The following is a 17,803-nucleotide window of genomic DNA, read 5'->3' on the forward strand; positions in this document are numbered from 1 at the left end:
ATTTACATTTATCACTGGCCTTTCAATTATTTGGTCCGTGCATCGCACGAGTATACACACAAAAAAAATTATTTTTTATAAATAAAAATATATTCGAATACAATTTCATATTGACAGCGGTGAATCAACCAATCGCAGAATCTAGGCAGTTAGAGGAAAATATAATTATAAGACCATGAATTAATTACATGCTATTCGAATTAATTATAAGCCAAATTGAAACATGATTTCGAGCTAAAAAATATTTTTATTTAAATATGCAAATATTTAAGTTCAAAATTTCTATTTTTTTTATGAAACATAATTAGTAAATCATTTATTTTTAATCAATTAATATTTATAAATCGATTTTCAACGAAAAATCTTATAAAAAAAGTTTGATTACGTATGTACAGTTATGTAGTTTTATCACTTTCCTTTAATAAATAAAGAGATATTCGGACACAAGTCCATATTGCCAGTGGTGAATCGACCATTCACAATAACTAGGCAGTTATGGCCTTTCAATTATTTGGTCCGTGCATCACACGGGTATACACACATAAAGTATTTTTCAAAAATAAAAATATCTTCGAATAAAATTTTAGATTGACAGCGGTGAATCAACCAATCGCAGAATCTAGGCAGTTATAGGAAAATATAATTATAAGACCATGAATTAATTACACGCTATTTGAATTAATTATAAGCCAAATTGTAACATGATTTCGAGCTTGATTCGGATTAATTATACGCTATTTAATAAAAAAATATTTTTATTTAAATATGCAAATATTTAAGTTAACATTTCAATTTTTTTTAAATTGTTGCAACTTAATTAGTATATCATTTATTTTAAATTAGTTAATATTTATAAATCAATTTTCAATTAAAAATCTATAAAAAAGTTTGATTACATATGTACAGTTATGTACATTTATCACTGCCCTTTCATAAATAAAGAGATATTCGGACACAAGTCCAAATTGCCAGCGGTGAATCGACTATTCACAATAACTAGGCAGTTATGTACATTTATCACTGGTCTTTCAATTATGACATATACTTTGTGTCCTTACCATTAGTATAATCCACATGCGGATTAGTGTCATTCTTACATCTCTCCATAAATTATGAATCTTATTTGTTTATTGTTATTTAAAATTTTGAGTATATATGTTTTTAAGATATTAATAATTTAACTTGAAATGGTGATAATATTTATTAAAACATGCAAATGATATTTCTAATATTGTTCGAATATTAGATGTTATAATGTTGACCGCTCCGTTTTAAGTTAAGATACAAAACTATTCTAATCAACATGTGTCCATGTTATTTAAATTTTCAACTTATTTAATTTATGTTTTTTGTTGTCTAATAATATGTTATTGTATGGAGTAATGAAATTTAAGATAGTGCACATAATAATGTTATTTCTCATTTCTATATAACAATTATTTGGTTCGTGCATCGCACGGGTATACACACCAAACAAGTATTTTTCATATATAAAAATATATTCGAATACAATTTCATATTGACAACGGTGAATCGGCCAATCACTGAATCTAGACTAGACAGTTAGAGAATAATATAATTATAAGACCATGAATAGTTTATAAGTGCATACATACATTACTAACAAATACTCATCCTACTACAAACCATACAAAGAGGGAGAAAGAGCAAAACTGAGTGAAGAAAATGGGAGAAAACATTGTTGTGTGTTGCTCTTGACCAACACAAAATTGTGATTTCCATCAAGTCTAAGGTTCTTCTTCTTTATCTTCTCTCTTTCTCTGATTATGTGTGTTATTCATATGATTATATTTAGAATGGAATATTAATGAAGGTTTTTGTGATTTATAGGGTGGAGACACTACATTTTTTAGGGTGGAAAAGGAAAAGAAAATGCGAAATTTGCTAAAAATCTATTGCAAAGAAAAGAATTTCTTATACAGTGAAATGTCAATTATTCACAATGGTGATCGAGTTCAACCTTCACTAGATCTCTTTCAGGTAACTTTTATCATCTATTTTTTATTCCAATTACTTTTTAGGGGCATGATAGATTATTTCGATGTTATAATGGAAGAATTGTCATTTTAATTGCTAATTTTGATATAATTTGATTTTTTGTTTAGAACAAGTATACATTTTAAAAAATCTTTTTGCAATTCCGGCGGCTCAAACTTCTTTTTAGTTGAGATATTGGTACAGAGAATCAAAGGCTTAGCTTTGAAAGACTTAGTCCCTTATTGATATGATTGAATGAATTTGCCTACTTGCATTCCATTTTTTCATTTGTATAATAGAATAGAATGCGTTGAAAGACTTAGTCCCTTATTGATATGATTGAATGAATTTGCCTACTTGCATTCCATTTATTTCATTTGTATAATAGAATAGAATGTTCATGTGATGTAATGGACCTTTGTATAATAAAATAAAATGTTCATGTGATGGAATGGAGTAGAAAATGAAATGGAAATACATAGTAATTGTCTTCTTATCGCTATTTTTATTTCGTTCCTATCTTCATTTCATCTCGTCATTAATAACGGCTTTAGGGACAAAAATATATTTGAATACATGTCCAATATTTACTAATAACGTATGAGCCGGCGTCCAATACTTATTAGTAATTGTGAGTGTAACTGTCACAAATATCAAAATCCATTATTGTCAATACCTGGCAACCCATTTATCAAAACTCTGAAACATATTTATTATATTTGAAAAGTTACATCAAACAACAAAATCAAAGATTGTGATTTAAATGATAATATTACATTAAAATGAAGAATATATAGATCAAAATTGTTTATTATGTTCGAAATAATGATTTAGTAGCGAAGCATAGTTAATTAGACATAACATGACGGGATGTAGCCTCCAAATCATATTCTATATAATTAATAAAATGCATGTTACGTTACGTTATTACCCGATTTTACACATGCTAACTTTTTTCATTTAAATTGGTAGGTTGGAATAGAAGATGGAGATGAGATTGCTGCCATGAAACATCAGAGTGGAGGTGACAATTCAGCAGTCTTTGCATGAGTTTAACAACATATCTTTTTAATACGTCGTTTATTATTTAGAGTGAATTACATAAATGGTACCTGATCTTTTACTTTCGTACATAAATGGTATCTGATCTTTATTTTATATCGTTTTTGGTAACTATAAATCACATTTTTGGTACCTGATGCAATTTTCATCCCAAAATACCCTCAAAACAAATTCATTTTTCCATTTGTGTCATAAAGGATATTTTAGGCATTGACAAAATTTGAACCAAAAGTGATATTATTATATCTTCTCTCATTCTTCTCACTCTTTATACTATTATTATTAAAAAAAATATTAATATTAATATTTTTATGTTATAAATTAATAACTAATTTATTTTTAATATCATTTAAATATACTTAATCATAATTGTAGTTATAATTATATTTAATTATTATAATAATATTATTGTTATAATAGTAAAAAATAGTAGTAATTAATAAATGATTATTATTATTTTATATTAAATCAATAACTAATTAATATAGTCTTAATCAAAATTTAAAATTGTGAATGGTATTTATAATGATAAAGAGTTGAATATTTTTAGTTAGGTGTTTCAACCCTAAAATGAGTATAAATAATTTAATTAAAAATATTTAATTGATTTAATTACTTTAAATAATTAATTTAATTGGGTGTTTTGTTATTAATTTATATTATGAATCCATTTAGATGTATATATAATATACTAAAAAGAAAGAAGAAAAAGAAGAGTAAAGAAAAAAAGAAGAGGAAATACTAGAAAGAAAGAAGAAAAAGAAGAAAAAGAAAAAAAAAAGAATAAACTAAAGAAGAAAAAAGAAAGAAGAATAAACTAAAGAAGAAAAAAGAAAAAAGAAATCACATATATGGTTCTATTTAATTAGAATTTCCAAAAATATCCTCCATAACAAAAATATCACATGTTTGGTACCTAGGATTATTTCTGTCACGGGATACCAAAAACGATATAAAATAAAGATCAGGTACCATTTATGTGCAAAAGTGAAAGATCAGGTACCATTTATGTAGTTCACTCTATTTATAGCGAATGATTTTTAATAACTTATTGTTTCTCTAAATTTTTTTGTACTATAATTAGTAGTTTTATCAAAAAAAATTTAGTATGTGCATCTAAACAATTTGCTTTACTTATGAAAAACTTAACTTTATTAGTAGGTAAAGTTCTTTTTAAGGTCATCACAAAGTGCTTATACCAATTATTCTAGATTAGATTAAATTTTCTTGATATGCACTTATTTCTTGTGTACTAAATATCTGAAAACATTCCTTTAAGATCTTCTAATTCTAAATGATGGAAAAAAGGTAAAACATAAAAGGGTTTCTACGACTAATTTTGATGAAAAAATCATTAAGAGATACCTATAACAATTAACAATGAATGCTAAAATTTTTCTTCTTCTTGGACCCCATACCGTAAAATTTCTGGCTCCACCATGCAACTTTGAAATTCATCCAATACTTACGAATAATGGTGAGTGCAACTGTGAGCAACTTTGAAATTCATTGTTTTCGATTAGTGGCAACCCATATAGCAAAACCTTGAAACCTCTTTATTACATTTGAAAAGTTACGTTAAAATAGCAATATCAAAAATTGTGATTTAAATAATAGTAATAATCTAAAAATAATTTCATTGGTTGGACGACATGACTTTAAATGCAAAATTGATAACATATAAGATAGCAATAGATAAAGTGGGTAATGTAGGAGAGAAAGAGAAAACATTCATTTAATAAAAAAACCATCAAAGTAGTTACATTTAATAAAGAAAATAGTTATAATTGAAAAATAAATAAAAAAGAGAAACATCATCCGTCAAGTTTCAAGATTCAAGTCGCTTTAATTATTTGTTGTACTGCAAATTAAAATTCTCAAATATGAAATGATAAATGGATATAGTATAAACTAGTAGTGATGGAAATTGCAGGCTGAGGATGAAATGTATATCAGAGTTAAGGTCGAGACAGAAATAAAGAAGTTGCTACTTAATGTTATTGTAACGAAAAACAAGTGGAGTATATATGAATTGTGGATATCTACCTTGATGGTAATCGTGTTCCTTGTAGTAGAACTGTTGCACAGGTTATTTATTCCTAACTAAATACTCAAATCTTTGTGTCTTGCTCTAACTTTTTTTTTTAGAAAATAGTTGTACTAATAATTAACTTGTTTGACTTGTATTATCAAGGCTGGATTGAAGGATGAGTATTTAATTGAGGTTTTTTTTTTTTTTTTTTAATTGAGGTTGTGGCACCAGTCTATGGAGGTGGGCCGTCAAATCCAAGCTGTTGAATTTGCTATCTGGGATGATTTGCATATTAAGGTTGTGTTTAATTAAGACTGAACTACAAAATTGGCCTCTACGTATGACAAGTCGAACGCTAGAGGTACCCATATTTAAAAAAATGTATTGTAAGCCTCTATGTATGGGTATAATATCTTTTCAGACCCTTTTTCACTATTTTGAATCTTTTATACCATTTTCCTCTCACTTTTAACTTAAATGAAATACCAAGGATGTTTTAGTCTTTTTTATTTTTATTACTAGGTGCTATGTTTATTTTATATTAAAATATTATTTTCATTTAATCCATAAATATTGTAAATTTAATTAGATTGATAAATTAAAATACTTATAATAAACTAAAATAAAAACATAAATCATTCTTTAATAACTATTGTAAAGAAGTAAAATATTTTAGTTAAACTAAAATAAATCCTAATTTTTCAATTAGGTTAGTATTAAAATTAAATAGAAGATGTTTAACTAAAATATTAAACATAAATCCTAATATTTCGACAATCCATCTTCTATTTAATTTAACTAAAATAAAAACATAAATATTCTTATGATAACTATTGATAAGTATTTTAATTTATCAATCTAATTAAATTTACAATATTTATGGATTAAATGAAAACAATATTTTAATATAAAAAAATACATAGTAATAAAAATGAGAAAGACTTAAACATCCTTGGTATTTTATTTATGTTAAAAGTGAGGGGAAAAGGGTATAAAAGTCTCAAAATAGTGAAAAGGGGTCTGAAATAATATTATACTCATACGTAGAGGCTTACAATGCATTTTTTTAAACATGGGTACCTCTAACGTTCGACTTGTCATACGTAGAGGCCAATTTTGTAGTTCACTCTTAATTTTAATGTGGACATCTTGATTGGGACGGGGGGAGTTTTTTTATATATTGATGTGAGAGAAAACTTTTTTAAAAAAAGAGTGAACTACATAAATGATACATGATCTTTCACTTTCGCACGTAAATGGTACATGATCTTTATTTTATATCGTTTTTGGTATCTATAAATCACATTTTTGGTACCTGATACAATTTTCTTCGCAAATTGCCCTTCAAACAAATATATTTTCCCATTTATGTCATAGAGGGTATTTTGGGCATACATAAAATTAGTATCAAAAGTGATATTATAATATCTTCTTTCATTCTTCTCATTCTTTATACTCATACTATTATTATTAATCAATATTAATATTATTATTTTGATTTTATAAATTAATAATTAATTCATTTTTAATATCATTCAAAAGTACTTAAATATAATTACAGTTATAATTATATTTAATTATTATAATAATATTATTGTTATAATACTAAAAACTGATAGTAATTAATAAATAATTGTAGTATAATTATATAAATTATGAATCACATAATATTATGTTATTATTATTATTATTATTATTTTACGTTAAATTAGTAACTAATAAGTATAGCCTTAATAAAAATTTAACATTTTAAATTGTAATGATAGAAAGAGTTGAATATTTTTAGTTTGGTGTTTCAATCTTAAAATGGTATAAAATAATTTAATAAAAAATATTCAATTAATTTAATTAGGTATTTTATTTTTTTTATTTATATTATGAATGCAATTAGATGTATGTATAAAACACTAAAAAGAAAGAAGAAAAAGAAGAAAAAAGAAAAAAGAAGGAAGAAGAAAAAAGAAAAAAGAAAAAAGAAGAAAAAAAGAAAAAAGAAAGGAAGATAAAATACTAAAGAAAAGAAGGAAATGAGAAAAAAAAAGAAGCAACTAAAATAGAAAAAGAGAAATAAGAAAGGAAGAGAAAATAATCACATATTTGGTACTATTTAATTGAAATTTCTAAAAATATCATCCATGAAAAAAAAAATCACATATTTGGTACCTAGGGTTATTTTTGTCACTGGGTACCAAAAACGATATAAAATAAAGATCAGGTATCGTTTACGTGCGAAAGTGAAAGATCAGGTACCATTTATGTAGTTCACTCATTTTAAAATACTATTACAAACTAAAAAGATAAATGTGTAATCTATTTTGGGCAGAAGTTATATATATACTCCCTCCATCCACGAAAAATAGTCTCATTTTATCATTTTAGGATGTCACAAAAAATAGTCTTTCTCTTAGTTTATCAATTTTTCATCAAAACCCGTGTCTCCATAAATGAGAATATTTTTATGGACAGTAATTCTATAGGAAAAAGAAGTTGCTCACTTGCAGCAAGAGGGAAGAAGTAAGTTTTTTTAGTAGTAGTGTGACTAGAATTAAAATTGCATTTGAAAATTATTATACTGAAACGTCTGGTTTGGTATCACTCTCGGATGTAAATATAAATCGCACTATCAAACTAGGTAAATTATTCTTGTATTCATTTATTTTACATTTGTGATTATCTATCCAACAGATTCTTCTGAATTTATGAGATTATGAGATTTTAGATGAGGGCAGCTATGACTATGACATTATGCACTTATAGTTGCCCCAAAAAAAATTGTTTTGATAAAAAAACTTATCCTTAAGGATCAAGCAAATGAGAAATCGCACAGCTAAGGAATACTGAATTAGCTTGGCAAAAACCTTACAAGAAGAAAGTTCACAAGGTACACCATTATCATGACCAACTGAGTTACAAAAAAACCCTAAGATTACAACTATCTTCAAGGCTATATGGCAAGATGCACAATCAAGATCCACGTGCAACGTGCTGTACATTCGACTACAGAGTAGCCAAGACAGACGGCCGTACCTATTTAGGGTTGTCGAACAAGCACCTCCGGATAGTAGTGGCGATCTGGTCGACCTTTTGAGGGTGGAAGAGGGCAACACAGACTCCCAAACAGATGCAAACGGCAGCAACAGCCGTCATGAGGGGCCGCGAAGTTAGAAATGTTCGTGATGACATGAGACTGGGTGATTTTTGTGGCCGATAATGAATGTTGACATTCATGACCACCTCTTTGTTGATGAGAGGAGCTGTTGCAGCAACGGCATCTAGTGATGAAGCCTCTCTGCCCCAGGGATTGTTGTCTAGCTTTTCCTGCAAAGTTTAAAATGGCACCGCAACATCAAATGCCAGTTGCATTTAGCTTTTCTGCTATAAGTGATACCAAGAATTGCTCAATTGCCTCTTATTCAGATTTGGGTCTTTTTTGAAATTCATGTACATGAACTTCTAAGAATATGTTTTACTTTAGGTAAATATCTATTATTGATAAACTGAATATGCAACAAACCTAGGAAATTTGGTGACCATACCGTTTTAGTAGCACTAGCTTGCACAACGAAACGACCATCTTTGCTTTGATGTTGAACATTTCCATCCAATGCAGATGTCGCTGCAGAACCTCTATCCTGTGTTCTGTGGTCAAGCATAAGCCGTACAATCCCCATTTTTGTCTGTAATGACCTCATATCGGAATTAGATACTTCAGCAACGTCAGTTTTATGTATTGAAGATTCCAACGAGCGAAATACTCTCTCCAAAATTACAGAAGGCCCTCTCTCTATCAGAAAGTCTAATAAATAGTTGAATCTTTGTGCGTCTGAAGATGTCAACGGTTTCCCTGACACTGGTTTCTTCAACGACCATCCTAAATCTAAAAGAAACCCTGAGAAACGTGTTTGTCTAGACGCCAGGACTCTGCATGCAGGCCTTGAAAGTGACGCAGGTTGTTCTTGGGAGGATGTTGAGGTATCAAAGGTTCGTTGCAAGATCTCCATTTCTTCGCAAGTTTCTTTATCGCCAAAAAAGATTGGAATGAAGTTTGATAGACCAGACTGGTTCTCGACCTGTACAAGCAGGTCAATCAAGGAATAAGGAAATGCAACTATGCCAGTGTTTTATCATTCCAATTCGTATGATTTTTTATCCTTAATCTGAAACAACCGCATAATTAGTTTATACTTTAACAAAGAAGGAGCAAAGGTGAGTCAACCACAGTTCTCACCTCAATGAATGCCGGCCCAGAGAGATTCATGTCGGTTTCAGGAACAGATATCTTAACCAGTTGATGGTTAAAATAGTTGGTCTCTCCTTTCTTACAGCACAGAGACGAGACACAAATTTTGTACGCCAAGTACCGTCCATCACAAGAAACTAGAAATCTGCCAGAGGCAATCAAAGAAACAACTTGTCACCTTGAACAAATCCATATTAATATGAAATCGAAATATTACATGAAGATCGGAAAAGGTAAAGCCATACGAAAGACAGGTATTCTCAGAAAAAAGAAGAAACCTTAAGAAATAAAGTCAAGCAATATCTTATCAGGAGTAGAATCCATATATACCGAAACTTAGGTTGGAGCAGGTCACTTCCACAAGCTACAAACTCCATCTGCCTGCCGGCCTCAAAGCAAGTCGGGTAGATATAATGAAGCTTAGGAGATTTATCCTTTATGCTGATTGGTACTACTGAATGTGCATCTGTTTACACAAGAATCCAGCAAGATATTGGAAGGTAAATAGAGATAATTTTTTCTTCTCAGTGTATCAAAATAGTCCATAACTCCGGGGAAAAAACTGTTCCACTTATTCCCACCCACTCAAAATATCATAATCTTGTGCTTAAATGTTGACAAATATTCTTAAAGAATCTTAACTTATACTAAACTGCAATAAGAATCTGTTGAATACTTGCAGCGAACCGCCGAGGAAACTAAGAGGGCCCAGTCATACAGCTTAAAGGGAAACCCAAAGGGACATTTGAGAGGAGTTGGGGGGAACCCAAAAAGGGATTAACTCAGCTAGAGAAAAAAAAGAAATAAAAGACAGATGCATAAGATAAGTTGGCACACAGAGGAAAATTTGTCACAGTAAGATGCACCCCGATTTTGGGACACGTTTTCTTTTAATATGAAATTTCCCGGGACAAAAAGGGAAAACCTTTTTTTGCCCAAAAAACCCTTTGGGAATCGGGAGGTGAAGATACTGCAAGACATTTTCCATCTGATTTTAACAATATTTCCTTTTCTTAAATTTCCGATCCACCCCTGATCGGGAAGAACAACAATTCATTTGGGGTGGCCGGCCCCATAAAAAAATGCTAGCTAAGGGCCCAAAACCCGTTTAAAAAAAAGCAAACTTATAAAGGAAGAAATATATCCCAAATTTGTTCAAGCCCAGCAACATAGGGATAAAAATTCCCTTTCCCAAAATTTTTAAGTATCAAAAAACTTATGGGATTCCTGAAATTTACAGAAGGAAAAAATGAGTTGGTTCAAAGGGGAAATTTGAAAATTATCATCTACACTATATGAAACTGTAAATACCTTTTCCTCCATCATCTTTCCTTGGCATCATCAACCAAGACAACCTGTTGAGACTCCTTATCTGTGTCTCCTTTAGACTCATTAGATTTTTTCGGTTTTTTTAATTGTGTTTTTCAATTTTCACTGAACTACGTTTCCCCATCAAAATTAAAAGGGAATTGAAAAACCTGCAGAATCATGACATATTGAGGGTAAGTGGAAAAAAAGGTCTCGGGAGAATTCCAGAAAAAAAAGGGGAAAAGCCCGCTAACCCATTTCAAATTTTAAATTAGATTGTGATTTGCTTCAGGCTATTAACTTGTTGAAAAATATCAAAATTGCCGGATACCAAAGCATAAATTTTTTTATATAACTTGAACTAATGAATTAGCACTTTTACTTCAAAAACCCAAAAAGGGGAAAAGTCAAGCCATATGCTCAAAAAAAACAATTCCTCTCACCACTTCAGAAAAGGAGTCTCAATTCAACTTCAAAGGAACTAAATAGAAAGATATCTATCTTTCACCTGTATCCTTTAAACAAAAGAAAGGACATTAAATAAACTAAAATCATTTAAATTTATGGGACCCCCCCAATTTACCCCAAAAAAAAACATTATCAAGTCCAAAGCGACAAGGAAAAAAAACATTTTAAAAAGGGGGAAAAGGGAAACCCACAAGCAATAAATACCCCTTAATTCATTCAATTATAAAAAATAAATATCCTATTAAATGCACTGGAAAAAAAGGAACCAATTTTTTAAAAACCATCATCAAAACCACATCCATTTACTTTTCCTAGCATCCCACGCTTGACAAAGATGAAATTCCCTGACCTCAAGCAAAAAAAAATAAAATTTCCAAAGGGGCCCAAAAATCAAAATTAAAACTTACTTTCCAAAACTTTCTGGCAGTACCTCTTGCTCTCCCCCCCGAGCTCCCCCGACGGGCGGCGAGCGCACTTGGGGGAGAGCGGGGGGCTTTGGGTACCCTTGAGCCCCGCCGATGCCCGGCCCGCAGCCCCCCGGGGGGAAACCCCCCAGAGGATCGGGCCGCTGGCCCGGGGCGAGTCCGCTTTTTTCCCGGGGGGGACTCCTCCTCCCCCCTCCAATTTCCCCCGTCCAGCTCAGGGACGGCACGGGGCCCCGTCGGGACGAAGGGGCCCGATAGTTTTTGGGGCCCCCTTTTCCGGCCTCCCGGCTCTCCGGGTGCCTGGGTGGAGAAGGCGAAAAGGGGGGTTGAGGGCTTGGGCGACCCTCGAAATCCAGGAAAACGGCCCCGCCCAAGAGAGTGAGACTTTGTTGTCTGAGAAATTCATGTGACTGAATTCATATAGGAACATCACTAATCTAGTAATTAGAGTAATACAAAATTGTTCCATTCAAAATAATGTTAATTTGTTTGATAAAGATTAGTATTTTCATTAGTTATCATTCAAAAATGATTACTACTGTTGTTCTGAATGGAAGTATCAATCCTATAAAAATACTACCTCCGTCCCCGATTAAAAGTCCACATTTTTCTATTTCTGTCTTGCCCCAATTAAAAATCAAACTTCATTTTTACCATAAATAATAAGTAGGTCTCATATTCCACTAACTCAATTCACTCACATTTTATTATAAAACCAATATAAATAAACTTGCCACATTCCACCAACTTTTCTTTACCTTTCTTAAAACTCACTCCAAAAGCTATTAATGAGGACTAGGAGTAAAACTTAAATAAGTAAAATACATAGAAAAATCATACGCCTCTATTCTAGATTAGCAGTCAATTTTTTTCATAAAACCGCCTCAATTTAAAAGTCACTTTTAAATTATTTACTTTTATCAATGTTCTACTAGTGCAATTATTTACGATCCAAATGCAGAGCTGTAAATGAGGATCTTGATTTGAGTGTTGACAGGGATATATAACCTAATTTTATAAACAAAACCTAATTTTAATTGTGTTTATCAGTTGAACCATTCTTGATTTATCTCAATTATTACACTCAATGAAATGTTTTCAAGACAAATGTATCAGGAGATTTTTGGTTTTATATTCATGGGCGAACACAATATTAGCAAAAATAATATCGAATAATCGCTTTTAGAAAATTACACTTGAAAATGAACTACTATTTGAAATTCTTCTTATATTTCATTGAGTAATATTCAACTCTAATTCAACTACTACATGAATAATTCAAAAATAGCAATATAAGCAAGAAAAATATAAAACGAACATTGATACCACATAATGTGACTGTCACATGCTCCATTTCATAAAAGAAAACATAGTACTAGTATTTTGTTTTAATTGTAGGGACATCCACGATCTATGGCCGTATCAATTTCATTTACTTTTTGTTTGCTCCACAACAAAGTTGAGAATATACAGAATTTTTAATAATCACAACTTCACGAGTTCCACATGATACACTATTGGATTAATTAATTTAACTTCTTGGATTTCATTTACCAAATTAATGATTCTTTTGTGGGCCTTGAAACTGTGACGAATTGGGCTTTCATTAGTGGGCCTTAAAATACAATTATGTAAAGAGTAAAATTAATCAAGCTAATAATGGGCTGAAAATATTTGTTTGAATTGATTCATCTGAACCACACTGCAGTCGGCCAGTCGCCATTGCCTCCGTTCGCTCCGCCTCAGCGCATCAGTCGTGTTAACTGAATCCGCTTCAGTTCAGGTTATTGTTTGCCTCAAATTTAGAATTGATGCCTCAATTTATTGTGTAATGTATGTATGGCTCGAATTTCCTCTGTTTTGTTGCTGTTTGCGTTAATGTGGCGGTGTGAGTGATGTTGAAATGGATTGGTGAGGTTAATGGCTGTTTTATCACTGCATTGATGTATGGCAATGATTGATATGAAGCTCACTGCACACAATGTGTTCGATGAAATGCTTGTTCAGTTTTTTTTTTTTTTTCATATTTTGGTTATTCGATTGAACGAGCAGATGCTAATCGAGTAATTGTATAACCGATCGGTGTCGTCAACTATAGGGGATTGCAGATTAAACTGTAGTTTAGTGATAACTAGTATGTGTACTTTTTGTTCAGTTTTTCCCCAAGTTCAGTTAAAATTGTAAAGAATAACTTCTATGCATTCAATAATTTTTGTCGGCTAGTTTTCTTATTGGATGATCCGATGATATGAACATCGAAGCTAAAACTAGTCCTAATTCTAGAATTTCATTAGGCTCCACATAAGTTGTTTGTTACTCAATAAAGCTGTGGATTTTTTTATTTTTATTTTTAAGTGTAAATGATAAATTCGAAGAAGTATATACTACGATCCATAGAGTTTCCTTTGAGAAGTATTGGTGACTATAGAGAAATTGGAAGGAAATATGTATGAAAGGATACAAGAATTTGCTGGAAAGACTTGATCTTTATTGTATCCATGTTTTGGTCCTTCTGAGATACTGCAAATTTTGGCTCGCGGAAGTTAATTAACTTCTAATTTCTGGTTGGCTAAAACTTGAACAGCCTAGTTTTGAGTTGTAAAATGGGAGAGAAGAAGAAGGCAGGTGCTATGTTGGTTCGCCTTGTGTCGGCAGCTGGAACTGGATTCTTCTATGTCGTGAAGAAGACGAAGAGGCTCCATAGCAACAATATCAAGCTGGAATTCAGAAAGTATGATCCTCGCGTCAATCGCCATGTTTTGTTCACGGAGGCAAAGATGAAGTGAGTATAACTTCTATTTGTAGGTTGCCAATGCTGTTAGGTTTAAATAATATTTCATTGGTCCAATATATCCGTATGTTTGGACTGAAACTCTTGAAATCACATATTATATGCCGTTTGAAGTTTAAATTTGAATGTGTTATGTTGATTCTGCTTATCATTTGGATTACTATCTAGAGTTTTATGCATTTGCATTATAATGTCGCAACTGTTAGCTTTGTTGATTGCCTTTAAAGTTTTTTGCTGGCGTTTAGTGATTGCTGTAGTTAATTTCTTGATCTTGAGAGCAGTATGGGATTTCGTGGCTGTTTATGCCTTGGTCTTGCCCTTTTATTCGTAATGATGTCGGCCCTAATCTGATTTTGTACCCAAATCAGACTCTCAGTGAGATTATAGCCTTGTGGAAGATTTTGAACTGTCACATTAGTAGTTTGTAAATGTAGGTTATTGATAATCTCAATCTCATGAAAATATTTCATTTGACTCAATAAGTTGGTTCCTAGTTGCTTTAGGAGAACCTACCCGATCAACCAAGAAGCTTGCTTCAAAAGCACTTGTGTTAGAAGTTAAAACCAACTATAAATCCAATCTATAGGTACTTCCCTTTTGTTTGTTTCCACTTTTATGCTTTGTAAACATGGTAATCCAAATAAACTCTTTCGCCAACGCAATAGAGGCTGTATTGATTGGTCATATTTTGTCTTGATCATGCTGGGTGAGAGCCATGCCTTTACATCATCTAGCTTAACTTTTCTTGCTCTGCCATGTGAAAATAGGCATAAAAGGAAACACTTGGTCTTTGCCAGTTAATATGCCAAATGGAAGCCTTTATTACACTGTTTTTCAGTTTTGATTGATGGTACCATGCTTCATGTGAAATTTTTGTTCAATTAGTGTGAGATTAGTTCTGCTTAACATTTTTATATAGCTTGGTTGATAGGGCTGTCTCTATCAACCAAAGTTCTTGGATTAGTTCTCATGATTTTGTTATTTACATTTTCATAGTCAATAATATAGCTAGTTATGTGCAATCTTGAATCTTACACTAACTGAATGCTATGACATATGCCATCATCCTTCATTTTCCTCTACCATGACTTTGTAAATAAAATTTCATGATGCACATGCACATAGATTATAAAGGCCGTTTCTTGATGAGGTGCTGACGTGCATCGTGTTTGTGCGGTCAGACCCGACTTGGACATTGTCCGGCCGGGGACTGACCAGACCCGACCCTGTCTGATTTCACTTTTATTCATTAATAGTAGTCATAATACAATGACTTACATGTATCAGAGCACACATTTAATCATATCTAAATCTGAGTAATGTTAATTGAAAAACATGACAAATATTCCCTAGTATAGCTGAAATTATTTATCTTGATTTAAGTTTTGTAAATTTGATTAGGTGATCACACCAAACTAAATATATTAGCTAACCTAAATTTGTCATCCCAAGAAATATTACATTATTTGCTAGAGGTGTTCCAAGCATATATTTCAAAATTTCATTTGAATTGTAGCTCGATATGATAAATAAAGCAATAGACAAAAAGTAATTAGCACCCATGATAAACAGATAAACTTAGTGATCTATTAACATTGGTTATGAATTTGATAAACACGCGTTAAATTTGGAGGATATGTTATCCAAGCACAATTGGTTCATTATTTGGGACTAGCACTTAATTAGTGGGATATCATGAATTTCCAATGCTAATGCTTAATCACCACAAAATTTGTGACAGGTTGCGTTTTGAAATACTTATTGGATCAGTCACTATTGGTCGAATTTGCAGATGTTGGTCCAATCATAATGGTTTGTAAAAAATGTCGTCAATCGTTGTGTTATTTTATACCTTTTGCACCTAATCTTGCTGGACAAAATAACAATTGTATTTTGGAATATTATCATGAAAAACACGATCATTTGCAATTAAAACTCTCTCCCAAGATATTTTGTGACCAAAATTTCAAATTTTTGTTTTTGAGATCTTGACCAAGAAGTCAAGGTTTGGACTTTGTAGTATTTTCAAAATATTTGGAAATTCGGATCATTACAATATTTGATGAATTATAATGGATAAATTGGAGAGATCTAGATAGTATGAATTAGAAATTTAGATAACAAGATTTAAATGATATTGCCCTATATTTCAGTAAAATTTTAACTAAATTAAAGGTCAAAAAGTAAAACGAAAAAAGTAAAACATAGTAGTACTACTATTATTAGCCATTTATATGACAGAATCAAGTCCATATGACGAATGCCCTATTGAAAACATCAACAATAATAATTAATCCAACAAAATATGGTAATATGAGTATGATATACCATTTCTACAAATGATAAAGGCATTATCGATCCACCATTTCTAAATACGATCACTTATTTAAAACCCTTCATCTCTCGTTTTACACTATTCATGAATCTATCTTTTACTTATTTTCATTCCATTCTTATTATCTTACACTCCTTGCGTCCACAACGAATAATCCTATTTTTTTCATTTTCATCTATTAAAAAAATTAATCACCTTCTATACATGAGCTAATAAAAAATTAAATATAACATTAAGAAAGAAAATAAATAAAAGAAAAAAATGAAAAACGACAAAGCAAAAAATATGATTTTAAAAATAATGTTGGAACCTAGCACCCCTCCCACACCAATAGACAGTTAAACCTACTTTTTTACTCCACCTGTTTCATTAAAACATTTGGGACAACATAAGTTTTAATCCACACTTTGTAAAGTAAGAGAGCTACAAAGATAAAGTAATTAGAATATTGTTAGTGAATAATGAGGCTCACCTCATTAGAGAGAAAGAGGTTAACAAAAATATATTGATCTATTTTTATAGGACGAGCTAAAATGAAAATTGTTTATATTTTTATTAGACAGATGGAAGTATTAAACAAACACTTTTATATATCTACGATAGAAAAATTAACTAAGCGGCTCGTTCTTTAAACACCCCATAATAAGCCGCCCGTTCCTTAAACGCCCCACAATGCGTTCCTTGCGTGTCAACAAGACTCTAACAAGGAATGCTTGCACAGCAGAACCTGTGCATTTTAGTTACTTTTAAAAGGCATCTAATGGAAAACGATGAGAGAACACACTTTTTTCTTATAAATCATCAACACCACTTAATCCATGAGACCTTTAAACCAACGAGTAATATCACCATTTCTATACATGGTTTAAAACAACCCACGTATGATAGTATATAGTTGATGCATTGAATAGATGCATTATGCAATGTACATCTATAAAACTAAATTAAAATATATATGAAATTCAGCATATAATTACTTCTTTTCTCATTTAGAAACAGAGCATCAAGAAGATAGAAACACACCCAACCCAATTGGAAGATAGATATATTATCATCTCTCTATCCATTCGTGATTTCTCGTGACGTGGACCAATGGGAGCTAGGTCTCACTATATCTCTCTTATTACATCTCCAAAATCCTCTC

At 31.2% G+C, this 17,803-nt stretch overlaps 2 protein-coding genes across 3 annotated transcripts; one reads left to right on the plus strand and one right to left on the minus strand.

The window, feature by feature from the left end:
• Positions 1-7,904: 7,904 nt before the first annotated feature.
• LOC125192338 (squamosa promoter-binding-like protein 7) lies at positions 7,905-9,945 on the minus strand. 2 transcript variants are annotated; one of them, XM_048089878.1, is made up of 4 exons: positions 9,663-9,945; positions 9,321-9,477; positions 8,629-9,162; positions 7,905-8,410 (listed from the first exon to the last, which is right to left on the minus strand). In XM_048089878.1, the coding sequence occupies exons 1-4, from the start codon at positions 9,707-9,709 to the stop codon at positions 8,120-8,122; spliced, it is 1,029 nt and encodes a 342-aa protein (XP_047945835.1). In that variant the 5' UTR covers positions 9,710-9,945; the 3' UTR covers positions 7,905-8,119. The 2 variants fall into 2 exon arrangements, with proteins under 2 accessions (XP_047945835.1, XP_047945836.1); XM_048089879.1 differs by having other exon boundaries at positions 9,611-9,942.
• A 4,182-nt stretch (positions 9,946-14,127) lies between these two features.
• On the plus strand, positions 14,128-14,472 carry LOC125197209 (50S ribosomal protein L33-like). Its single transcript, XM_048095921.1, has one exon. It carries the CDS (start codon positions 14,137-14,139, stop codon positions 14,317-14,319), a length of 183 nt encoding a protein of 60 aa, XP_047951878.1. The 5' UTR covers positions 14,128-14,136; the 3' UTR covers positions 14,320-14,472.
• The last annotated feature ends 3,331 nt before the right edge of the window (positions 14,473-17,803 follow it).

The sequence above is a fragment of the Salvia hispanica genome, chromosome 6, assembly GCF_023119035.1.
Source record: "Salvia hispanica cultivar TCC Black 2014 chromosome 6, UniMelb_Shisp_WGS_1.0, whole genome shotgun sequence".
In the NCBI taxonomy this organism is placed as follows: Eukaryota; Viridiplantae; Streptophyta; class Magnoliopsida; order Lamiales; family Lamiaceae; genus Salvia; species Salvia hispanica.